Genomic DNA, 27,331 nt, shown 5'->3' on the forward strand with positions numbered 1-27,331 from the left:
TCAGTCAAGCATTAATATCAGCTTGGTTTGTTCTTGGGAGAATTTAAAATTGATCTTCTCTGAAAAATATTGGTATAACATTGTATTATTGAAACACCTTTTTTTAATTGATTGCATTATTCATACAAATTTGATTTCGAATTAAGAAACTTAAAAAAATCCAATGAATTGAAAAAAATCCAATAGCTGTAACTATGAGATGCTTGGTGTATATACAGTCTGTAACTCTACCTCCTATTATGTTTGTTGAATAAAAGCAAGAGCAGCAGATACCATGGCTAAGGTCATAGCAAACAAACATAATAGGAGGTAGTCAAACTGTCAAGGTCTACACTTCAACAATAGAGAAAAAGCCAGTAGGTGCAAATGCATTCAGATCTGATTTCTTCAATATGTTATGAGACCTGAACGTGCTTGTCAAAAGTTGGTTGCTCATTTTATTCCCTTTCCATTTTAGCTTGCTTACAAGTAGATTAATCGATTGTAAAATTATGTTCAATTTCAGCTATTTAGAAAATTTTCTATTGTTTACATTCAAGTGATATCTGTGAGGTTTGACCCTTGGCTGTTCCACAAAGTAATTTAATGATCAAATGTGTGTTATGTGCCTCTAGAGATGGTCACTTTTCCATTGCAAAGAAAGTTAAAATTGCTAAGGCCAATTTATTACTGATTTTCTGGATTTACTGGCTCTAGGACTGTAAACAGGTAGGATTCAGGTTCGGTCAGGGTCAACCACAAGCAACAGCCAACTTCCTTATAGATTCAGATTTGGAACTTGGATCATAACTTACCGTCTCTTCAACAGAATGCAATTCCAAGTAGTTGAATATGAAATGAGATTATGTATTGAATTTATGTGACAAAGTTCAAGTTGTTTGAATGGGAATACTACTTTTTGCTACATGGGAAACATGAGTTTGGGCGCATTGTCAATTTTTCATATGAGAGAACAAGGACAGGACCAGGTTGGATTGGGTGGGGTATCTGACCCAGGCAAGCATGGACCTTATCCTATCTGGATGTGAGTGCATCAGGTTCTTGGTGATCTAAATGTGATTATCAATCCTATTTATACCAAATTTTCCACATCCATGTCAAATAAAATTGAATTCAGGTTGATCTGAACCCTTTTCTAATCCAACATCCTTAATTGGTTGCAACTTCAAACACATATACAGTGGTGTCGTGTGCTTGCAAACCAATAAATATAATGGATAACACAATGGTTCCATCTCGGATGTGTTGTCTGTACCATAACTTCATTACTTAGAGCTCATACAATGTCAGTTTTAGAGGTGTCCTGTGTGATGAAGTATGCGAAAATATAAAGAATGCTTAAAGCATTCACAATGTCCTATAATGGACAAGAGAGAGAACAAAAGAGAAGTCTACTATGGGACAATACAACAAGCCTTAAATGCAACACATAAAAAAGAATATGAGCTTTATTAGAGAGGAGCTCTAAAGCTTGAAAATACAAGAGGGGGAAGCCCCTATTTATACAAAGAGAAAAAGGGGAGCACCATTGGGGGGCTCCCCATAGAGTCATTGGGAGCCCGCAACGACTCTATGTGGGGCCCCTTTTGTGTGGAATAAAAATAAAAATAAAAAAAATGCAAAAAATAAAATGAAAATAAACTATCCTAAAACAGATAGTAGTTTCTAAAACAACTTATGAAAAAGATTAAAATACCCCTATCGGGTATTATATATATATATATATATATATATATATATATATATATATATATAGGAATACATGTATTTTAACACCCCCCCTCAAACTTTATGAGGAGATGACCGGAAGTTTGCTAAGAAGAAAAATGAAACGGGGAGCTGGAAGTGCTTTAGTGAAAAAGTCCGCCAATTGATATTCTGATGTGACATAAGGTAAGGCAACTGTTCCTCTTAGATATTCATCACGAACATAGTGACAAACATAGTGACAGTTCATCTCTATATGTTTGATGTGCTCATAGAAGGTGTGATTGCTGGCGATATACATTGCATTTTTGTTGTCGCAACATAGCTTCGAAGCCCCAGAGATGTCAACACTCATATCTTTGAGAAGACTTCGAATCCACACAAGTTCTATTGTAGTAGTTGCCATAGCTTTGTATTCAGCTTCAGTAGATGACAACGAAACTTTATGTTGCTTCCTGCATCTCAATGTAATTAAGGAATCTCCTAAAAAGACACAAAAACCAATAGTTGAGATTTTATAATTAGGGTTACTTCCCCAATCAGCATCAGTATACAACAACAACAACAACAACTACGCCTTCATCCCAACTATTGGGGTCAGCGATATGAACCAAAAAAGAAATTCATTTGGGGTCTTCCACATGAATCCTTTTCCTCCAATCATTTCTATCCAATGCCATGTCCTCGGTGAGGTTCAAAGCATTCATATCTTTTCCTATCATCTCCATCCAAGTCTTCCTAGGCCTACCCCGACCTCTTTTAACTAATATATTTTCCCATTTCTCCAACCTTCTAACTGGAGCATCATTAGGCCTTCGCCGAATATGTCCAAACCACCGTAAACGATTCTCTCGCATCTTATTTTCAATGGGTGCAACACCTACCTTCTTACGTATCTCCTCGTTCCGAATCTTATCTTTTATTGTATTTCCACACATCCATCTAAGCATCCGCATCTCAGCTACACTCATTTTTTGAATATGATGTCTCTTGGCAGCCCAACATTCCGAACCATATAGTAAAGCGGGTCTAATAGTCGTCCTATAAAACTTTCCCTTCAACCGCAATGGCATTCTACGATCGCACAGCACTCTAGTTGCACTTTTCCATTTCATCCACCCAACCTTTATCCTATGATTTACATCCCCATCAATTTCTCCATACTTTTGAATGATGGATCCCAAATATTTGAAATAATCATTCACCGGTATTTCTTGCTCACCGAGCTTCACTACACTCCCATCACTACTTCGTTGCTTACTAAACCGACATTCCATATATTCCGTCTTACTCTTACTCAACTTAAAACCTCTAGCTTCCAATGTATGTCTCCATAATTCTAACTTAGCATTAACCCCAGCTCTAGACTCATCAATCAAAACAATATCATCAGCAAACAACATACACCACGGTACATTTTCTTGAATTGATCTCGTAAGCTCATCCATCACTATCGCAAATAGGAAAGGGCTTAAAGCAGATCCTTGATGTAACCCAACCGTTATCGGAAAATTGGTTGTCACCCCTCCACAAGTGCGGACATTGGTTACTACTCCTTCATACATATCTTTAATTATACTAATGTACTTGAGAGAAACACCTTTCTTCATCATTGTCCACCAAAGAACGTCCCTAGGTACTCTATCGTATGCCTTTTCTAAATCAATAAAAACCATATGCAAATCTTTGTTCCTCTCTCTATATCTTTCAATAAGTTGTCTAAGAAGATGTATAGCTTCCATAGTTGATCTTCCAGGCATAAAACCAAACTGATTCTCCGATATCATGACAACCTTCCTCAACCTAGACTCAATCACCCTCTCCCAAAGTTTCATAGTATGACTCATGAGTTTTATACCACGATAGTTTGTGCAATCTTGTATATCACCCTTATTCTTATATAAAGGCACCAAAGTACTCTTCCTCCACTCATTAGGCATCTTATTTGTTCGCCAAATCAAGTTAAAAAGATTTGTCAACCATTCTAAACCTTTCTCTCCCAAGCATTTCCAAGCCTCGATAGGTATACCATCTGGGCCAACTGCCCTTCTTGATTTCATTTTCTTCAAAGCCTCTGCAATTTCTTTCTTTTGAATCTTGCGCATGAAGTCACGATTTATCTCATGAAAAGGAATGGAGATGTCTCCAAGATCTTGAGCATGACTATCATTAAATAGCTTATCAAAATAATCTTTCCATCTCTCCTTAATCTCCTCATCTTTGACTAAAACCCTTTGCGTTTCATCTTTGATACATCTAACCATACCCAAATCCTTCGATTTCCTATCTCTCATCTTTGCAAGCCTATAAATATCCTTCTCGCCTTCTTTGGTATCCAACTTGTCATAAACCTCCTTATATACCTTAGCCCTCGCGTTTCGAACAACTTTTTTAGCTTCCTTCTTTGCTATCATATACTTCTCCAAATTCTCATTATCACGACTCTTACTTAGATTTCTATAACACTCTCTTTTAACCTTAATAGCTACTTTGACATCCTCGTTCCACCATGATGTATCCTTACCTAGTGGTGCACCGCCTTTAGACTCACCCAATACCTCCTTAGCCACTTTTCTCATGCCACCCGCTATCTTATTCCACATTGATTCTGAATCCTCCTCGAGACACCAATCAGCATCAGTATAAGCAAGTAAATTTAATGAGGAAGATGAGGATAAAAATAGCCCTTTAGAGATGATATTTTTGATGTATCTGACGATCCGTAGCACGACACTCATGTGCACAGTTATAGGAGCATGCTGAAACTGGCTAGTAGAGTGAATGGCGTGCGCAATATCTGGTCTGGTGATAGACAGATAAGTGAGAGAATCAATAAGTTGTCTTTAGGGTGTAGGATCTTCTAAAAGAACTCCATCCTCTGGTCTTAATTTTGCATTGATCACTTCAGGAGTCTCCACCTTCTTGTCATCTGAAATTCCAGATTTAGTACATATGTCTGCAACAAGCTTCATTTGTGAAAATATATATATCCTCGAGGAGAATATGCTACTTCAATTCCTAGAAAGTATCTTAGGAATCCTAAATCAGACATATCAAAGTTAGCTTTTAACATATTTTTAACATTACCAATACCAATTGGATCATTTTCTATGATAATCATATCATCAACATAAAGTAAGAGAACAACAATATTAGTCTCTGCACTTTTTACAAAAAGAGCAGTGTCAGTATGACATGAGCGAAAACCCAATTTAATCATAACATCACTAAATGTATCATACCAAGCCTTGGGAGCTTGCTTAAGACCATACAATGCTTTTAAAAGTTTAAGAGTTTGACCTTGTCCAATGTTATACCCCGATGGGGGATCCATATATCATTCTTCGTTTAATTTTCTATTAAGAAAAACATTTTTTACATCTAATTGATATATATGCCATTTTTTTGTTGATGCTACAACTATTAAGGTTCTAACACTAGTCATTCTTGCTACAGGTGCAAAGGTTTCTTCATAATCAATTCCATATTCTTATGAATATCCTTTAACAACTAATCTTGCTTTGTATCATTCTAAGGATCCATCACTTTTAGTTTTAACTTTAAAAACCCACCAACCTCTAATGGATTTTTTGTTTAGAGGAAGTTTAGCTATTTCCCAAGTGTTAGCTCTTTTGAGAGCATCTGGTTCAATTTTCATGGCTTCGATCCAATGAGGTATCTTTTTTGCTTGATGATAATGTGCGGGCTCATGATATGAATGCAAAGCTATTAGACAAGCCCTATAATTTGGTGTAAGTGATTCATATGATACAAACCTATTTGGTGAAATAGATTCTCTAGAAGATCGTCTAAGGGAGGTTTCTTCTGTAGATTTATTATTTGAGAATATTTTTCTAGGGCATTTATAGGTTTATCTTATTCACGTCGGGTATAAACATGTAGATTTTTATCAATGATGTTATCACTACTTGGTGATGTCTCAATATTAGATACTTCATGATGTGTATCATCCATAATTTCAAAATGATTCAAAGAATTATCATACATATCTTCCGTTGGGGAAAGATCATATAAGAACATGTAGTCGATTTCATCTTTCTTATCAAGTATTTCAAAACCATTTTCATCTTCTAAGAAGGTCACATCTTTTGAAACATAAAGTTTATTATTTTTGTAATCAAAGCATCTATCCTTTTTTATTTTCACCATATCCAAGGAAAACACATTCAATTGTTTTAGGAGATAACTTATCTCTTTTATGCAAGAGGACAAAACATTTGTAACAAAAAATACGAAGGCGATTGAAATCAGGTGTAAATTTAAAAAGTTTTTCATAAGGAGAGATATTTTTTCAAGTTTGATGATGGCATACGATTTATTAAATATGTAGAAGTCAAAACGGCTTCAACCCAAAAAAATTTAGGAACATTTTTGGAGATAAACAATGTTCTAGCGGTTTCTATAATATGCCTATGTTTTCTTTCTGCTAGCCCGTTTTGTTGTTGGGTTCTAAGTCATGATCTTTGATGACAAATTTCATTATGCTTTAAATAATTTTGAAAGTCATTAGATAGATATTCTCCACCCGAGTCGGATCTAAGAATGGATATGCTACTTTGAAATTGGTTTTGAATTTTTATACAAAATTCTTTGAAGAAAGAGAAAACTTCTGATTTAAGATTAAGAAAATAAATCTACACGTATCTAGTAAAGTTATCAATGAATGTTACATAATATGAGTAACCACCTTTAGATATAATCGGATATGGACCCCAAACATCTGAGTGCACCAATTCAAAAGGTCTTATTGAAACAAAAGTTCTAGTTGGAAATGGAATAGACTTCATTTTCCAAAAAATGCAATCTTTGCAATTTATATATTTTTCTTTACAAATTTTGTTTTCAAAAGGAAAAAGTTACATTTTAGAGTAACTTAGATGTCTAAGTCTTTTATGCCAAGTTTCAATACTTTTATCTTGGACATAAGTACACAAAGAGTTTGTAGGAAGAGCCAAATGATCCATATAGTAGAGGTCTCCCTTTCTATGGCCTTGCCCAATCCGCTTCCCGGACTAGAGATCTGTTAAAATGTACCTATTATATATATATATATATATATATATATATATAAATACTGTATATTACATCAATACCCGATAGGGGTATTTTTGTAATTTTACATAGTTGTTTTAGAAAACAACTATTTTTCTTTTTTGAATAAATGTATTTTTTATTTTTATTTTTTAATTCTTTTTATTCCTTTTTGAGGACCTAAAAGGGGCTCCAACCATAGAGTCGTTGGAGCCCCCAACGGTAGGGGGCTCCCATAGAGTCGTTGGGAGCCCCCAACGGTCACAAATGTGACCGTTGGGGGCTCCCAACGACTCTATGGGAGCCCCCTTTTGGCTCTCCTTTTGAGGCCATTTGGCCCTCCTTTTTCCTTCTCTTCCTCTTGTATAAATAGGGGTGATCCCCTTGTGTATTTTCATTCTTGAGAGCTTCTCTCTCTTTTCAATAAGAGGCTTTGTATATTGTTGCCTTCTTAAAGGCTTGTGCTTGTATCGTCCCTTCGTGGACTTGTGATATTGTCTCTTTTATTCATTGTTGTATGTGCTTGTATGCACTCTTTATATTTCCGCAATATCTCATTACATGGTATCAGAGCCACTCGATTCTTGAAGGAAAGGTGTGGTTCGTGTATTTCATATTTAGTGAACATCTTCTCACTTCTTGGCAACATCATGGAGACAAAGATTGATCTTTCTTTCAAGCTCAATGGAAAGAATTATATGATGTGGGCATCGGCAATGGAGAATAATCTCAAAGGAAAGAAGCTTTGGGGTTATGTTATGGGGACTATTCCGGAACCTAAGCTTATGCTCACGAAGATGGAAGAAGATCAAGAAAAGGCTCTTGAGGGAGATGCTCGCCTCAAGGCCATTGAAAATCATCAAAAGGAAGTAGAAGATTGGGAAAGCAATCACACAAAAATCCTTGCGTGGTTTATGAACAATGTGGAGCTTAAGGTATGTGCTAATATAGCTAAATTTCGTAGAGCCAATGAGGCTTGGTCCTTTATGAGGGGTATGTATACCCAAAAGGATCTTGCAAGAGCATACTTCTTGCAAGAAAAAATTAGAACCACCAAGCAAGGTGATTCTAGCATTCAAGACTACTATAGTGCCCTAAACCCACTATGGGATGAATTGGCTCTCTTGGAGCCAAAGTGGGTTTCTATGGAAGATATTGATTTAAGACAAAAACAAATGGAACAAGAGCGATTGTTTCAATTTCTTTTTGGGTTACGTCCCGAATTTGAGCAAGTGAGATCCTCACTTCTCCATAGATCTATTTTTCCTCCTATTGAGGATGCTATTGCCGAAATCACTTAAGAGGAGACAAGGCTTGGCATGAGTAAGCATGTTGATGAAGTCCTTGCCGTATCCAAACCGGGTAACAATGTTAGAACCTATAAGCCTCCTCATTTTGGGAAACAAGGGAACTACAATGGAGGAAGAAAAATGATTGTTTGTCATTATTGCAATGAGCCGGGTCACATTAGACCCGCTTGTCCAAAGCTTATGGGAACCTTCAAGCCTAAAGTGACCTCTCTTGAAGAAACCACCACTCAAGAAGATGAAGGCAAGAACAATGATATTAAAGAAACTCTTGGACAAATATCTATGGCTCTCCAACAAATGTTAAAAGTTTCTTCCTCCACATCGGGTGCGGCTATTGCTTCAACATCATCACCCGGTACGTATTCTTGGATCCTTGATTCCGGAGCTTCTTTTCATATGACCCCTCATGAAAATGCACTTAGTGATGTTTGCACCAATTCAAAGGACTCTTGTGTCTCTACGGCCGATGGAACCTTTTTGAAAATTTCAAGTATTGGCTCTTTTAAAGATTCACAAAATTTTTGTGTTCCAAAAGTAAGAGTTGTTCCCAAATTAAATTTAAACCTTTTTTCGGTTTCTCAAATTGCCGACCATGGATGTGAAATATCTTTCTCATCTAATGGTTGCTTTGTGCAGGATCTCCGGTCCGGGAAGCGGATTGGGCAAGGCCATAGAAAGGGAGACCTCTATTATATAGACCATCTTGATCTCTCTACAAACTTTTTTTGTTTTATGTCCAAGAAAAAAACATGGAAACTTGGCATAAAAGACTTGGTCATCCAAGTTATTCCAAAATGTATCTCTTTCCTTTTGGAAACAAATTTTGTAAGGAAAAAGAAATTAATTGCAAAAATTGCATTTTTGGAAAAATGAAGTCTATTCCATTTCCAACTAGAACTTTTCTCTCATCAAGGCCTTTTGAATTGGTGCATTCGGATGTTTGGGGTCCTTCTCCGGTTATGTCTAAAGGGGGTTATTCATATTATGTTACGTTTATTGATGACTTTACTCGGTATGTTTGGATTTATTTCCTTAGTCATAAGTCAGAAGTGTACTTTCTTTAAAGATTTTCATAAAAAAGTTCAAAATCAATTTCAAAGTAACATATCTATTTTAAGGTCCGATTCCGGTGGTGAATACTTATCTCACGAATTCCAAAACTATTTAAACTAAAATGGCATTTGCCACCAAAAGTCATGTCCTAGGACTCCGCAACAAAATGGCCTAGCGGAAAGGAAACATAGGCACATTATAGAAACCGCTAGAACATTACTTGTGTCTAGAAATATTTCAAAAAACTTTTGGGCGGAAGCCGTTCTTACCTCAACCTATCTAATCAATAGAATGCTCTCTTTTAAGTTAAAAAATGCTTCTCCCTATGAGAAACTCTTTAAGTTTTCACCCGATTTTAATCGTCTTCGTATTTTTGGTTGCAAATGTTTTGTCTTACTACATAAAAGGGATAAGTTATCTCCAAAAGCAATTGAATGTGTATTTTTTGGATATGGTGAAAATAAAAAAGGGTATAGATGTTATGATTTTAAGAATGATAAACTATATGTTTCAAAAGATGTAATATTTCTAGAAGAAGAAAACGGTTTTGATAAAATAGAAGAGACAAATGAAATTGATTATATATTCTTATATGATCTTATTGATGACATACAAGAAGATTCTCTTGAAAACATAGATGACACTCATGAGGTATCCCCTCTTGACATAACACTCTCAAATGATAGTGATTCAAATACAAATGTTCATGATAGTGATGCCAATATAAATGTTTACTCAACAAGAAATCAATAAAAACCTATTAGTGCCCTCGAAAAATACTCTCATATTTCTGAATCCACTGAGGAACCACAAGTTAGGCATTCTTCTAGAATATCAATACCCCCAAATAGGTTTGTATCCTATGATTCTTTAACTCCCAACTATCGGGCATGTTTGATAACTCTACATTCTTATTTTGAACCGACTTACTATAATCAAGCTAAGTCTATACCTCATTGGGTTGAAGCAATGGAAGTTGAACTAAATGCTTTAAAAAAGGCCAATACCTGGGAAATAGTTGATCTACCTTCACACAAAAAACTTATTGGTTGTCGCTGGGTCTTCAAAGTTAAAACTAAAAGCGATGGCTCTTTAGAACGATATAAAGCCAGATTAGTTGCTAAGGGATACTCCCAAGAATATGGCATTGATTACGACGAAACATTCGCTCCCGTAGCTCGAATGACTAGTGTCAGAACCTTAATAGCTGTCGCATCAAGCAAAAAATGGCCTATTTATCAACTTGACGTAAAAAATGCTTTTTTAAATGGAAGTTTAAGTGAAGAGGTTTATATAGATCCGCCACCCGGAATAAATATTAAGCAAGGTCAAACACTTCGGCTTTTGAAGGCATTATATGGTCTTAAACAAGCCCCTAAGGCTTGGTATGATCGTTTTAGTGATATCATGATAAAGTTAGGATTTCATTCTTGTTATATTGACACTGCTCTTTTTGTTAAAAATGCAGGTTCTAGTATCGTAATTTTGTTGCTTTATGTTGATGATATGATTATTACTGGAAATGATCAAAGTAGTATTATTAATGTTAAAAATATGTTGAAAGATAATTTTGATATGTCTGATTTAGGTTTTCTCAGATATTTCTTTGGAATTGAGGTTGCATATTCTCCTAGAGGATATATTTTGTCACAGATGAAGCTTGCTGCAGATATATGTTCTAAGTCTGGGATTTCTGATGATAAGAAAGTAGAGACTCCCGAGGTTATTAATGCCAATTTGCGGTTAGAGGATGGGGTTCTTCTGGAAGATCCCACACCTTACAGACAACTCATTGGGTCTCTTACCTATTTGACCATCACCAGACCAGATATCACTCATGCGGTTCACTCAGTCAGTCGATTTCAGCATGCTCCTACAACCGTGCATATGAGTGCGATTCTCCGAATCATCCGCTACATTCGGAATACCATCAATAAAGGGCTATTTCTATCCTCCCCTTCCTCTTTGAATCTTCTTGCTTATACTGATGCAGATTGGGGAGGTAATCCCAATGATCGAGTCTCAACTACTGGTTTTTGTGTCTTTTTAGGGGACTCGTTGATTGCCTGGCGATGCAAGAAGCAGCAGAAAGTTTCACTATCATCCACTGAAGCTGAGTACCGGGCAATGGCAACCACGACCATGAAACTTGTATGGCTTCGCAGTTTGCTTAAAGATATGGGGGTTGATATTACTGAAGCTTCAAAGCTATGTTGCGACAACAAGAGTGCCATCTATATTGCGAGCAATCATACTTTTCATGAACGTACGAAACATATCGAAATGGATTGCCACTATGTTCGTGACGAATTTTTACGAGGAACTATTGCTCTGCCATATGTCACTTCAGAATATCAGTTGGCGAACTTCTTCACTAAAGCTCTTCCGGCTCCTCGCTTCATATTTCTTCTTGGCAAACTTTCAGTCATTCCCCCGTAAAGTTTGAGGGGGGGTGTTAAAATGTACCTATATATATACATATAAATACTGTATATTACATCAATACCCGATAGGGGTATTTTTGTAATTTTACATAGTTGTTTTAGAAAACAACTATTTTTCTTTTTTGAATAAATGTATTTTTTATTTTTTTAATTCTTTTTATTCCTTTTTGAGGACCTAAAAGGGGCTCCAACCATAGAGTCGTTGGAGCCCCCAACGGTCACAAATGTGACCGTTGGGGGCTCCCAACGACTCTATGGGAGCCCCCTTTTGGCTCTCCTTTTGAGGCCATTTGGCCCTCCTTTTTCCTTCTCTTCCTCTTGTATAAATAGGGGTGATCCCCTTGTGTATTTTCATTCTTGAGAGCTTCTCTCTCTTTTCAATAAGAGGCTTTGTATATTGTTGCCTTCTTAAAGGCTTGTGCTTGTATCGTCCCTTCGTGGACTTGTGATATTGTCTTTTTTATTCATTGTTGTATGTGCTTGTATGCACTCTTTATATTTCCGCAATATCTCATTACAAGATCATGCACAAAGCAACCCTTAGATGAGAAAGATATTTCACATCCATAGTCAACAATTTGGGAAACCGAAAAAAGGTTTAGGTTCAATTTTGGAACCACTCTTCCTTCTGAAACAAAAAAGTTATGAAAGTTATTACAATCTAATGTTCCCATATCTTTTATTTTAAAAAAGTTTCATTGGCCGTAAAAACACAAGATATTTTTGAATTGATGCAAACATCGGTTAAAGCATTTTCATGAGGGGTCATATGAAAAGATGCTCCAGAATCTAAAATCCAAGAATACGTACCGGGTGGAGATGTAGAGGCAATGACGACACCCGATGTAGAGGAGGTAGACTTGAGTAATTGATGAAGATCCATGGATATTGGACCAAGAGTTTCTTTGAGATCCTCGTTTTTGCCTTCATCTTTCTTTTTGGTGATGGACTCTTCAACGATAGCCACCTTGGGCTTGAAAGTTCCATTTAATTTTGGGCAAGCGGGTTTAATATGACCCGACTCATAGTAATGATGATACACGATCATCTTTCTACCTCCATTATAGTTTTCTTGTTTTCCAAAATGTTGTGGTTTATACGTCTTGACATTGTTGTCGGGTTTAGATACGGCAAGGACTTCATCTATACTTTTACTCATGCCAAGCCGTGTTTCTTCTTGGGTGATTTCGGCAATGACATCTTCCAAGGGAGGAAGAGTGGATCTATGGAGGAGTGAGGATCTTGTTCAAATTTGGGACGAAGCCCAAATAAAAATTGAAACAATCTTTCTCTACTTGCTTTTGTCTAAGTTCAACATCCTCCGTAACCACCCACTTAGGCTCTAAGAGAGCCAATTCATCCTATAGTTGATTTAAAGCACTATAGTAATCTTGAATGCTCAAATCCCCTTGTTTAGTGGTTCTTACCTTTTATTGCAAAAAGTAAGCTCTTGCAAGGCCTTTTGGGGTATACGTACCCTTCATAAAGAACCAAGCCTTATTTGCTCGGCGAAATTTAGCTATGTTTTCACATACCTTGAGTTCAATGTTATTCATAAACCACGCTAGGATTTTTGCGTGATTGCTTTCCCAATTCTTCACCTTTCTTTGGTGTTCTTCAATGGCTTTGAGGCGAGCATCTCCTTCAAGAGCTTTTTCTTGATCTCCTTCGATCTTGGTGAGCTTTAATTGAAGTTCCAGAATAGAACCCATTAGATAACCTCAAGTTTCTTTCCTTTGAGATTATTCTCTATCGTAGATGCCCACATCATATAGTTCTTGCCATTGAGCTTGAAGGATAGGTCGATTTTGGATTCCATTGCACCAACAAAGTATGAGAGGAAGAATGGAGAGCTTTCAACTTTCAATAACCGTATGGCTCTGATACCATGTAATGATGTATGCAAAAACATAAAGAATGCTTAAAGCATTCACAATGTCCTACAATGGACAAGAGAGAGAACGAGAGAGAAGTTCACTATGAGACAATACAACAAGCCTTAAAGGCAACACATAAAAAAGAATATGAGCTTTATCAGAGAGGAGCTCTAAAGCTTGAAAATACAAAAAGGGGAAGCCCCTATTTATACAAAGGGAAAAGGGGGAGCACTATTGGGGGCTCCTCATAGAGTCATTGGGAGCCCCCAATGGCTCTATGTAGGGCCCCTTTTGCGTGGGATAAAAATAAAAATAAAAAAATAAAATGAAAATAAACTATCCTAAAACAAATAGTTGTTTCTAAAGCACCTTATAAAAAAGACAAAAAGACTCCTATTGGGTATTATATATATATATAATGTAGGAATACATGTATTTTAACATCCTCTTAAGTATCAAGAGCATTACATGCACTGTCCACATTTACTTGGGTTATTACCTTTTAATTGTTAAATAATTGCAGGGTTAGTGGTTAACTCTGCTATCCTGGACAGGTTGGCTTTATTAGAATATGTATTAGAATATGGATCGGATATGGATCCAATAGAGAATCCATATCCGATACAGCCTCTTATACATGTATATGTAATATGTTTCTCTTGTAAAGGGCAGTTTTGTCCATGTAATATTGTTTGTAACCCTATTAATGTTAATGAAGGATTAGTGCAGCAGTGTGGCTGCCGATTCCCAACAAGAACCAGAGCTCTCTCTCCCTCTCTTTCTCCCTTCTCGATTTCTGCAGGAGTTTTATCATGGTACCAGAGTAGCGACAACTCTGGGCGTAAAAGTGTCTTCATCGGGAACGTGAAAGGTTGAGTTAAGCTGAAGCTCATCAACTTCATGTCACCTTCTGATCACGTCTGAGTTCCCTAAGCGTCATCCGTCTGCTAAACGACTTCATGACACTTTTTTGCCACGATCTGCCTTTTGGTCACGCCTGCTTCAGATCTGCCTTTTGGAGATTTACCAAAATAGGGGATCAAAGTAGAGTTTCTTGCCCGTACACTCCACAACAAAATGGAATTGTTGAACGTAAGCACAGACACATTGTGGAAAGTGCATTAGCATAATACATGGTTCTAATGTGCCTATTAGTCTTTGGACAGAAGCTTTTCATACTGCCACTCATATGATAAATCGTCTTCCTATGCCTATTCTTGAAAATCAGTCTCCCTATTATGTTCTTTTTGGTGACCATCCTGATTATGATGAGTTACGAGTTTTTGGTTGCACTTATGTTCACATTGATAGATCCATGAGAACTAAATTTCAAGACAAAGCCTCTATATGTCAGTTTGTAGGCTATGCAGATGAACACAAGGGTTACAGGTGCTATGATCCTGCCAATAGAAAGATCAGAATTTTCAGAAATGTTATTTTTGATGAAAATAGTTTTCTGAGAAATAAAACAGATCACAATCGTGAACATATTGACACAATGATAATTAGATAAATGAGGAATGAGGAAATCGAGGCACTCCATGAGTGCCAAACATGGGAGATAGTTGGACGTCCTCCAGATAAAAATGTTGTTGGCTCAAAATGGGTTTATAAGATTAGATATAAACCGGGTGGTAGCATTGAACGTTACAAAGCACGTCTTATTGCCAAAGGTTTTATTCAAGAATACAGTCAAGATCAGGGTTTTAAAACCCATGACTCGGAACTCGACTCGTTCTTTATTGACTCGTGACTCGACGGGTCAACTCGGTGACTCAGACCGGGTTTTGTTAACTTTTGATTTTAAAAGAAAAAAAATATATAATTTGTCTCAAACCATGTTTTTGAGTAAACATATAGTCTCCAAATGTCTGTAAGAATATAAAAACTGCAAAGAGCTATAGAGGTTTGCTTGAATTTGATATCTATACAAGCACTTTGACTAATTCATGACTTGAATTGTGGTCACCATGAGTTCAGTCTGCTACTACCTACGGTTCCTAAAATTGGCCAATCATATATGCTAGCTTGTTTTAAAAGTTTCAATTCCCTCTCTAACAAATCCATAAATGTAAAATAGGGATATATGTGCATAATGCCCAATATCAACATAAATAAGTAATTTTCTCATGTATGAAAACTGTTGAGAATAGGTGGTTTAAGGTTAAACCTTCTTAGTTTGGAGGTTATTTGAATTATTTTCTTAATAAGGGACCTAGAGGTAATTTATTCTTTTGGCCTCTCTCTATTTAACATATAGAGCAGCCCTAATGTGTTTAATGAGTTCTATTTTTCATACTGCCGTCTCTCTCTCTCTCTCTCTCTCTCTCTCTCTCTCTCTCTCTCTCTCTCTCTCTCCCGGTTTCAGCATTTGCTTTCAGGGCTTCAACATGGTATCAGAGCGGTAGATCTCGGCAGTGTGAACGATCTATATAACACAAAAAAAATCAAATAAAACTGAAAGAGGTGGAAACAGGTGTGTCGATTCCTTTTTTTTTTTGATGACAGATCTTTGACACGATGAGTGTGGGTCCTTAAGATCTGCATATAAAAAGTTTTTTTTTGGTTGCTGAGAAAAAAAACCCAACCGAAAATTTCTGGGTGTCGTGATCTCTATGCTTCTGCGTGCTTCTGTTATCGTGGGTTGTGAATCTGGTTGCCGAGTTCCCTGCTGAGTCATGAAATGTTTTTCTTCCAGCTATAACATGCTGTCATTTGTTGTGAATCTGGTTGACGAGTTTCCTGCTGAGTCATGAAATGATTTCTTTCAGTTTTTCAGAACATGTTGTCATTTGTTGTGAATCTGGGTGTCGAGTTCTCGGATATTATTTGGCTGTTCATTTTCAGAACATGAATATCAGCAGGCGTGATTTCTGTTGTGTCGTGAGTTTTTCAATCGTAGCATGAGTGCTGCGAAAACAGATGTTAATAGCAATTTTTTTTGGAAGCAGCAGGTTGTGTCGTAGTATTGGCAGGCGTGATTCCTGTTGTGTCGTGAGCTTTTCAGTCGTACCATGAGTGCTGCGAAAACAGATGTTAATAGCAATTTTTTGGCAGCAGCAGGCTGTGTCATAGTATTGGCCTGTGACAAGTTTCTTAATTAGAATTGCTGCTGTGTGGAAACATATGTTGCATGATTCTATTGTTTGGGCCATATCGTAGCATTGGCTTGTGAAAAGTTTTGTTTTGTTGCTGCTGTGTGGACACATTTGTCACCTGTCAAGGCTTCTTTTCTGGTGTGACAACTTGTGTAGTCTTGGACTTGCCTGACGTGGGGTTATAACACTTGCTGTTCACGTGAGTAAGTCTTATTTTTTTTGCTGAAATAGGATTCCATAATCAGTATGGGTGAATCTTCGAAATGTGACTCCAAAACTGAACATATTGGGGAATATAAGGCTTTTGCAAATCCCTTCTCGTATGGTTCCTCTGTAAGGTTGAATGAAACTAACTATGTCAGGTGGTCCCGAACTTTTATGATGTCTGTATCTGGACATCGTAGAAAACATATTTTATTGGAAGATGAACCTAATGAAAAGATTGGAAAATATGTTACTTGGGATGAAGATAATGACATAGTTATGTCATGAATCATGAATAGTGTCGAACCCCATATTGCCGATGGATTAATTTACTATCATACAACCAAATAGATGTGGGATAATCTTCGAGATACGTACTCACAAGAGACTAATGTGAGTCGTATCCTGCAAATCGAACAGGAGATATATAATTTGCAGCAGGGAGATCAAACATTGTCCCAATATTATGCCTCTGTCAAAGCTGTGTTTGAAAGACTCAATGCTCACAGGCCTCTTTGTTGCTCGAAGCAAAAGGATCATCAAGAACAAACTATGGTTGCTCGGTTTCTTACAGGTCTCTCCTCAGAATTTTCTGTTGCAAAAGTTCAAATGTTGACTGGATCAGATGTACCTACTCTTGCTGAGGCATATAATCGTCTGAGTAGACTTGCGATCTCTCTTCCACAATCTCAGCCTGTGACTCAGTCATATGCTCTTGTTGTCTCATTTGGTTTTGGGCGTGGAAATATTCAGAATATCAGAGGACGAGGTCGTGGACGAGGTATGGGAGGCAGAGGAAAACTTCAATATACATTTTGTGGAAAATCTGGACATTTAGAAGATCGTTGCTGGGATAAGCATGGTCGGCCAACCTCTTCTTCATCAAAGTCTTATGCTTCTAAAGCAAATGTTACTACTCTCGAGGCAACAAAGGCACAGGAAAATATCTCTGCAAGTGAAAGTAGTATCACCCTTAGTCGTGCTGAATATGATGAGCTGGTAGCTCTTCGACCTTTGAGTTTCACCCCTCCTGTAGCTGGTGTTGCCTATTCAACCAGAAATCATCTTCATTCGACTGACAGTAAGTGAATTATTGACTCTGGTGCATCCAGACATTTGTGTGGAAATTCACTTGTTTTTTCAGATCTAAAGGATATTAAGGCTCAGCTTGGAGTCTCATTAGCCGATGGGAGCTCCTCCCCGGTTGTTGGTCAGGGAAATATTTCTATATCCTCCTCACTACAGTTGAAAAATGCTCTTCATGCTCTAAACTTTCCTCAAAGTTTACTCTCTGTTAGTTGCCTTATAAAAGAACAAAATTGTAGAGTAATATTTGATCCAATGGGTTGTCATTTTTAGGATTTGCTGACGGGGAAGAAGATTGGTGGAGGCTATGAAGAAAATGAAATTTACTACCTACATCATCCAATGGGTACTCTTCATGCTGCAGTGGAACATTCATTCAGTCCTGTTCAGTGGCATCGTCGTCTTGGTCATCCTTCATTGTCAAAGCTTCGGTCGGTCTTTCCTCAGATTCGTTCCACCACATCATTTCAGTGTGAAGCGTGTCAGCTGGGCAAGCATCATCGAAGTTCATTCCCTTCGAGTCAGAGTCAGTCTAGTAATAAAGTCTTTGAACTTCTTCATGCAGATGTATGGGGTCCTAGTAAGATTCCTACTAGGACTCAGTGTTGATACTATCTATTTATTGTTGATGATTTCTCTAAGTTGTCATGGGTGTTTTTAATAAAGGAATGATAAGTTCTAAGTATTCTCCAATCTTTAATTCTTGAAATAAAAACTCAGTTTGAATCTATTGTTAAGATTGTTCGCACTGATAATGCTCTTGAGTTTAAATCAAAAGGTCTATTACAATTTTACCAAGATAATGGCATCCAACCCCAAACTTCCTGTGCCTATTCATCTCAACAAAATGGGGTGGCTGAGCGAAAACATCGTCGCTTGCTTGATGTTGCCAGGACCATTATGATTCAATCCAATGTTCCTGCGTTATACTGGGGTGATGCGATTACAACTGCTTGCTATCTGATCAACCACATGCCTTCATCTTCTGTGGGTGATCAAATTCCATTACATATCCTAAAACCTAATGCCCCACTCTTTTCTTTCTCACAAAAAATATTTGGATGTGTTTGTTTTGTCCACAAACTTGGCCCTGACCGTGATAAATTAGCTGCTTAAGCTACAAAATGCATATTTATAGGTTATCCCAAAAATCAAAAGGGATATCGATGTTATGATCCTACTTCTCGCCGAGAGTATGTCAGTGCGGATGTCTCTTTCTTGGAATCCACTCCATATTACTCTAGTACCGGTTCCACGCTGCAAGTTGATCCAGCTGAGTCTTGTCCATTACCTATACCTCATTTTCTTTTGGAATCTGTGCCCTCATTCCCGAAGCAACCTTCATCCTCTTCCAGATTTCATAATCCTCTATTGGTATATGTGCGTAGAGATCCACTTCCGCAAGTGCCTTCATCTTCTTCTTCTCCTGAGGTAAGTTCTACTGACAATAGTGATCTTCATGATGATGATAACATGCCTATTGCTCTACGAAAGGGGACACGACAATGTACCTTATATTCCATATCTCATTTTGTCTCCGATGCCAGAATTGGAAATCAGATGAAATATTTTATTTCAGCCTTATCTGCTGAAACTATTCCTCTGAACTATCAGCAGGCATAACTTGATACTCGTTGGAAGCTGGCTATGCAAGAAGAAATGGATGCTTTAATATCTCAGCATACATGGGATCTAGTTGATTCCCCAGCAGATGCTGACATTGTTGGATGTAAATGGGTATATACAATAAAGTACAAATCTGATGGTTCCATTGAACGGTATAAGGCCATATTAGTAGCAAAAGGGTATACTCAGACATATGATATTGATTTCTTTGAAACCTTTTCTCTTGTTGCACGGATGGGTATCATTCGTCTTGTTCTCTTAGTAGTTGTTCAACATGGTTGGAGCTTGTACCAATTAGATGTGAAAAATGCATTTCTATATGGGGATCTATCTGAGACCGTTTACATGCAACAACCTCCAGGATTTGAGGTTGAGGGGGAGTGTCAGAAGGTGTGTAGATTGAGGAAGGCGATTTATGGCCTGAAACAAAGTCCTCGTGCATGGTTTCAAAAGTTGTTTGAAGTGATGTCACACTTTTACTTTAATAGGTCAGCAGCAGATCATACACTATTTATCAAGAAAACTGGCTCTGGCATAGTTGTTATGGTGGTATATGTGGATGACATCATTCTTACAGGAGATGATGAGAAAGCTATTGAAGCCACAAAGGCTCATCTTAAAAAACACTTTGTTACAAAAGACCTTGGTTCACTCAGGTATTTTCTGGGTATAAAAGTTGTCAGGAGCCGTGAAGGGACGGTGTTGTCTCAACGGAAGTATGTTCTTGACTTATTAAAGGAAACGGGAATGTTGGGAGCTAAACCAACAAATATTCCCATGGACTATAAAGTTCAGTTGTTTGAAGAAGGGTCAAAACCGGTTGATAGCAAAAGCTATCGCTCCCTTATAGGGAAGCTACTGTATGTAACTGTGACCAGGTCGAATATTGCTTTAGCAGTAAGCAAAGTTAGCCAGTTTATGGACAAATCGACTGAGGTACACTGGAATGCAGCTATTATGATTCTCAGATATCTAAAATCTTCTCCTGGAAAGGGGTTATTGTTCAGGAAAGGTGGAACTCTGGAGATAGTGGCCTATTCTGATGCTGACTATGCAGGATCTGTAGTGGATAGAAAATCTACCACAGGATTCTGTGTGTTTCTGGGAGACAACTTGATTTCTTGGAGAAGTAAGAAACAAAATGTGGTTTCTAGGTCGAGTGTAGAATCAGAATACCGGGCTATGGCCCAAACAGCTGTGGAATTGATGTGGGTTCGTACTGTTCTTCATGACCTTCAGGTGAAGGTTTCCTCTCCTATGACCATGATGTGTGATAACAAGGCTGCAACATATATAACGAACAATCCTGTCTTTCATGAGAGAACAAATCACATTGAGGTGAATTGCCACTATGGAAGAGATATGGTTCAAGCTGGACATATCACTACCAGATATCTAAAGTCGGAAGATCAAGTTGCAGATATGTTTACAAAACCCCTTGCTTGACCAAATTTCTCAAAATGTTGTGACAAGCTGAGCATGATTGATATCTATGCTCCAGCTTGAGGGGGAGTGTTGAGAATAGGTGGTTTAAGGTTAAACCTTCTTAGTTTGGGGGTTATTTGAATTATTTTCTTAATAAGGGACCTAGAGGTAATTTATTCTTTTGGCCTCTCTCTATTTAATATAGAGAGCAGCCCTAATGTGTTTAACGAATTCTATTTTTCATACTGTCGTCTCTCTCTCTCTCTCTCTCTCGGTTTCAGCATTTGCTTTCAGGGCTTCAACAAAAACTATGCAGGAAATATATTAATATTTGAATCTGTACAATGCTTGTTCACGTAACAAATGGATGATGAAACCTAAATGTGACTTCCTATAGGCACATTTGACCCTTCATATATAGTGAGAATCATTTCTTTAAAATATTTTGCTAGAATAAGTTGATAGCACAGGGTGAACAGTAGTTCGAACAACATGGCGATTTTATTCTATGGATTTAAATGATTTTTATCTTTAAATGATTTTTATTTTCTTTTTTATACAAAATCTGGGGGTAACCCTTTTTAAAATATATGTACTCATATATTTCGAAACTGTAATTTGAAACTCAAAAATCAAATTTCAATCATCCCAAAACTCGCCCGAGTCAAGCCCGAGTTTTGGCAAACCGAGTTTGCCTTGCCGGGTTGACTCGCTGGAGGGCCGAGCCGAAACACTGGTCAAGATTATGAGGAAACCTTTAGCCCAGTGGTGAAAATGGGAACTATTTGTATTATTCTTGGCCTGGCAATTGAACATGGGTGGACCCTTTGTCAGCTTGATGTTAAAAATGCATTCCTGCATGGGGATTTAAAGGAAGATGTCTACATGGAGCAGCCTCAAGGTTATGCAGAGGGAAAACCAAAGGAATATGTATGCAAATTAACCAGAGCATTGTATGGCTTAAAGCAAGTCTCCATATCATGGTTTGAAAGTTTCTCCTTAGAAATTCAGAACCACGGTTTCATCCGTTCTCAACTAGATCATTCTCTATTTATATATAGGGATGATACCACTATGGTTTTCTTGCTTATATATGTTGATGATATTGTGATTACTGGCAATGCTCCATACCACATTCAGCGAATTAAGGTGCTTCTAAATATGCGGTTCAAGATGAAAGACCTTGGGGAACTGAGATATTTCCTTGGTGTAGAGGTGGACAGGCAGGATGAAAAAATGTCATTAACCCAACACAAATACACTCTTGATCTTCTAGCCAAAGCAGGAATGACAGATTGCAAACCTCTGCCTACACCCAGTGTTGTCAATCAAAAGCTCAGCATTTGTGATGGTGAGTTGTACCATGATGCAAGCAAGTACCGCAGTATAGTGGACATGTTACAGTACCTCACTTTTACCAGACCAGATATCGTATACTCTGTTAATCAAGTATCTCAGTTCATGCATGAACCAAAAACTGGTCACATGGATGCCGTCAAACGTATTCTTTGTTATCTAAAAGGCACGGTGGGTGATGGACTCACATATGTCCAGTCTTCATGAAGGACACCAAAACATGATATATTGGCATACACAGATGCAGACTGGGCAGGGGACCCAGATGAAAGGATATATGTTTCAGGTTACTGTGTTTTTATTGGAAAAAATCTTGTCTCGTGGAGTAGTAAAAAACAGAAGGCTGTAGCAAGATCTAGTACAGAGGCAGAATATAGATCTATGGCAGCTGCCACAGCTGAAGTGACCTGAATTAGGCATCTACTTACAGAAATGGGAGAGAATGTCTCAAGTTCGACTCTTATGTGTGATAATAGAAGTGTTATACAAATTGCGATCAATCCTGTTCATCATAGTCGAACTAAGCATATTGAGATCGACCAACATTTCATCAGACAAAAGATAGCAGACAAAGAGATTGAACCAGTTTATGTGTCTTCAGAAGACCAAGTCGCTGATGCGTTTACAAAAGGTCTCACAAGTAACCGTTTCTGGTATCTGAAGAACAAGTTGTACATGGTTTACTCTTATGCACAACTTGAGGGAGGGTATTAGAATATGGATCGGATATGGATCCAATAGAGAATCCATATCTGATACAACCTCTTATACATGTATATGTAATATGTTTCTCTTGTAAAGGGCAGTTTTGTCCATGTAATATTGTTTGTAACCCTATTAATGTTAATGAAGGATTGGTGCAGCAGTGTGGCTGCCGATTCCCAACAAGAACCAGAGCTCTCTATCCCTCTCCTTCCCCCTTCTCAATTTCTGCAGGAGTTTTATCAGACTTGTGGTATTTCACTTGTGGATACTTTCATTCAATGCTCTTCAGGGTCTATTATCCACTTTTCCTGTTACAAAGAGAAAAAGAAAAATATATTGTAACACCCATTTTGTGTTTAAGGTGTGGAAAACAGTTTTAAATTCTCTGACTGGCTTAAAAATCTTAAACAATGTAGATTTAATCTCTGAATAATTGCTTGCAAGCTTCTACTTATTTTGGGGTCTCATCTTTGCTGAGCACGATCAGTTCCTTATAGTATCCATTGAAATTTGTTGTTTGGATTTTGACTGGACTAATTTTATCTTATTCTAGGTGAAAGTTGCAATTCATTATATGCGCAAAGTTATCCAGCGAAAGGCAAACTTTGATATAGCAAATCTAAATACTGTTGAGGTATTGAACAAGATATCGCTATGCAATCATTTGATTTCTTTTGCTTGCAGGATGATGTACTTCTATAAAGGTGTGTGGTTAGTGGTAACTGTGAATGCCAGATAAAACTGTAAGGGGCCTTATTATGGCTGTGAACATATTCAAGCTTTTCATTGAAGATTACATGATATTTGATTGGAGAAAGAAATTTTGTGGCCTCCAAAGTCTGTCATATATAACCTACATGTTCCAAATCCTAACTGACCAACATAAAATTGGAGAGAAACTTTTTTATGTTAAATGTCATATGTTTTTATGCTAGCATATAATTTGAATCTTTACGTTGTACTTCATCCTTCAAAATTTCCACTTTAGATGTTGAATTTGGCATCTAAACTGCCTACATTGCTGCATCAATGTCTCCTTTCTGCATGTGCATGGGCCTAAGAATGCCAGCTATTTCTTTAGGTGGCAAGGTGCTGCTTTGTTCCAGCTTTATTTGGGCATGCCACTGGTGATGATTTTATTCAACCTCATCATTCAGATCGGATATGTGATTCGTATGCTGTAAGTTTGTAGTTACTTTTTTTCTGTTGCTTATGCTTTGGCCTCATTAGTGGCTCCTTGTTATGTGTTCATGAAACGTAGTTTTCTTCTCAATTTTTTGTATTTCCTATGACCTTAAAATAATATTTGCATCATGCCTTGTAGTACAGTTTAAGACTGTCTATTACAAAGGATTCAGTGTACCTAATGTAAAAGTAAGTTGAATATATATATATATATATATATATATATATATAGAGAGAGAGAGAGAGAGAGAGAGAGATGGCAAATTCTTTGTGTTGAACCTATGGTAACTCTCTGAAAGAAGTCCTAACAGATCTTATAGATCTATCACACAAAAGAAATGGCCTAAAATTATGCTATGCGAAAGGGGCTTAATATGATTTATAGTTCTATATGGAATTGCATGACCCTGATTTTTAAAATTTGTTAATGTCTTTTATGGGCTTGCAGGGGGACAAAAATATTATCAAATTTGATGGAGATCACAATTCACCACGCCCTCAATTTTACTTTGATTCAATAACCATTTTCTTTCATAATGTATTGCAACCTCCAGCTGATGTATCTGATGGAATTTCTTTTCCATTAACACATGACTATTACTTTGACAAGGTACTAAGAAATTCTTGTGTGCACTTATTGCTCTTATGATGTTATTAATGCCAATATTTTCAAATCTTTTGTGTAATTGTAAATGGTTATTTCTTTCTGTAGAATAGCTGGGATAGCATGAATGGAGTTGGATTTCAAGATTATGGTTCTCACATGCCTCCCTTTTCGTCAGGTATGGCCTTTGTTATGGGGAACTCTCTGCTTTGCCAATTTATTTCAAGCAGATTTTGAATGTTTATGTTACCTCAGCTATGTATATCTTCTAACTATGGTACAGGTGATGGCATCGACCAATTGCATCTTAGAAGACCTATGAGTAGGACAGAGGTATGAACCTATAACCATGTAAAAAGTTGATTTTGGTCAATTAGTGGTGTAGTTTGCTTTTTCATGGGTCCTAGCAGGTGTATGCTGATTTACTTGCCTTTACATTCTTATTAGTCATCCCAAAGTAAACTATCCTGTTCAAGGATGTGAACATAAAAGCATGCTTGTTTTTGACGATTTATCATAATTCATCATTGATTGTGCTACTGGTCATAATTTGTATTAGCTCTCCAGTTTTTTTCTTGTTTTTTTTTTTCAGAAAACATCATTGTAGTCATCTGATATGAATTCGGATCCCTATCTGATTGACGTAGAGGCACTCTGTCTAAGATATCCTTTTGAGTTTATTGTGGAGAATCTAGAATAAGGGTGAATTTTTGCCTGGTTTTATGAATGTGGAATGAAGAAAGAAGAAGTCAATAAAAAAGACAGGTAGACAACAAATAAAAGTGGATTCCTTATAAATCATGTTGAAAACGTTCATTGCACTGCATCAACATTAAATCAGCTTTCACTTAGAGAATGGATGCAGTCATATGTAGGGATGTAAACGGTTTGGATTTGGGTCGGATCTAGGCATTACCAAGTCCGACTTAATTGGGTTTGGCCTAATCGGGTTCGGAGTCGGATGGAAAAAGATAAAACCAAACCCGGATCTGACTAGCTTAAAACCTGGTATTTACACTTAACTGGGTCGGGTTTTTAAGCGGATTTGGGTTTTAGTCAGATTCGGGTTTGGGTTTGAATGCAAAATTTAATACCAAACCTGGATCCGATCGTTAATCGGATCCAGATTTGGCTACCAAACCCACTTAATGGGCTCGGATTCTGGTTGGGTATTGGGTTGCACCCGAACCGTTTACATCCCTAGTCATATGATGCACTTAATTATATAGCAGGTCAAAATAAGCTAGCAAAAATAGATCTATGGCTAGTTAAACCATTCAATTCTGATAATTCAGTTAACAAATGCATAGGGTATATTACTTTCTGAAGTGAGCTAGAAAAGATAATCCTCTATCTCCGGTTTGCTAACTACTCATCTAAAAAATTAGGTTATTAAGTGCATATTACTTTATGATTCTAACTTACTCTAAGTTAAAATTCTTATCTTTGTAATGATGTTGCCCTCTAAAACCATTAGACCTGCTCAATCCCTTCTTGTATCTACATGTACCAAAATGGACTTTTGTTTTTCACTTGAAAAACCCTGTTACATTTTGTGTCTTGTTTGTGGATTTACAAGAGGACTTTTGACGTCTAATTTTGAAATCTCTGTTGTTTGAAATCCTGATTGTTGTATCACTATCTTGAAATGAATATTTAGGTTTGTTAATGCAAAAGATGTTCATGAAATTTGTTAGCTATCTTTGCCCTTATTAACCCAATTTGGTCCTCAACTTTTCAGTTCCCTCTTGATATTCGCGGGCAGACGGAACCTCTGGTGCAGTATATTCTTTCACTTCTTTTGTCCTGTTGAGCAAATGAATCTTGCTTTTTCATATTAGATGTGGTTTTCTAAATATTATTTATTGAAAATATCACAAAATATTTTTTATTACTTGTTTCTGCAATTTTCAGTTTAATAGTTGATTCTTGCTTTATTCCTTATCTTTTCTGCATTTTGATTACTTTTATATTTATTTTGATATTATTGAGAATAATTACCAAAATCTACTTTTCTGAGGTTTTATAGTATTGTTTATTTACTTTTCCTAAAATACTGAGCTTTTCCTGATTGTTTCTGAATATTTTGAGAAAAAGTAAGATGCCAAGAAATTGACAATACCAGGTGGCTGTGATATTGGTAATGTGCAATTGTATTGAAATGAAGAAAATGGTTTTCTTGAAAAAAACAGAGCAATATGAGCAGTTCATAGCGTTGGTGCTTGTCTAGTTGTCTGCATTTTTCTTTTTAGGTACTAGATATCCAGCTTGTCCATTTTGAGTCATGGAAGGTCTATAGGTTTGGACAACTAACATGTAGCTAATACTGCAGGAAGATGAAAGCGAAGATGCAAACAGTTCATCTCATAGGCCAATCAGCATGGACCAATCTGATCCATGCAGTATTCCCTTCACTCAATCTGTTTTAGATGGCCATCTTGTTGGATCTTCTCATGGTAGTTTGGCTGATTTTCCCTACACTATTGAAGATGAAGAAAGAGTAAGTTGTTTCAACTTTTTCTTCAATATCCACTATCATTTTTCTGCATTTATGTAGGTGTCAACTCACGTTCTGCTTGAAAAGCTGCTTTGACTACAT

At 37.1% G+C, this 27,331-nt stretch overlaps 1 protein-coding gene across 2 annotated transcripts in view; it reads left to right on the forward strand.

Annotated features, from left to right (window-relative positions):
- LOC149837130 (uncharacterized) overlaps nucleotides 1-27,331 on the forward strand; it is a 126,249-nt gene that overhangs the window by 73,722 nt on the left and 25,196 nt on the right. Inside the window, exons 7-13 of one of the 2 annotated variants that reach the window (XM_090007254.1) lie at nucleotides 23,497-23,577; nucleotides 24,025-24,123; nucleotides 24,577-24,738; nucleotides 24,841-24,910; nucleotides 25,016-25,065; nucleotides 26,474-26,509; nucleotides 27,065-27,232. In XM_090007254.1, the coding sequence (XP_089863380.1) occupies nucleotides 23,497-23,577; nucleotides 24,025-24,123; nucleotides 24,577-24,738; nucleotides 24,841-24,910; nucleotides 25,016-25,065; nucleotides 26,474-26,509; nucleotides 27,065-27,232 (666 nt within the window). The remainder of the gene's footprint in view (nucleotides 1-23,496; nucleotides 23,578-24,024; nucleotides 24,124-24,576; nucleotides 24,739-24,840; nucleotides 24,911-25,015; nucleotides 25,066-26,473; nucleotides 26,510-27,064; nucleotides 27,233-27,331) is intronic. The other variant, XM_090007255.1, reaches the window with a different exon arrangement.

Source organism: Nuphar pumila, chromosome 5, assembly GCF_984573655.1.
Source record: "Nuphar pumila chromosome 5, dmNupPumi1.hap1.1, whole genome shotgun sequence".
In the NCBI taxonomy this organism is placed as follows: domain Eukaryota; kingdom Viridiplantae; phylum Streptophyta; class Magnoliopsida; order Nymphaeales; family Nymphaeaceae; genus Nuphar; species Nuphar pumila.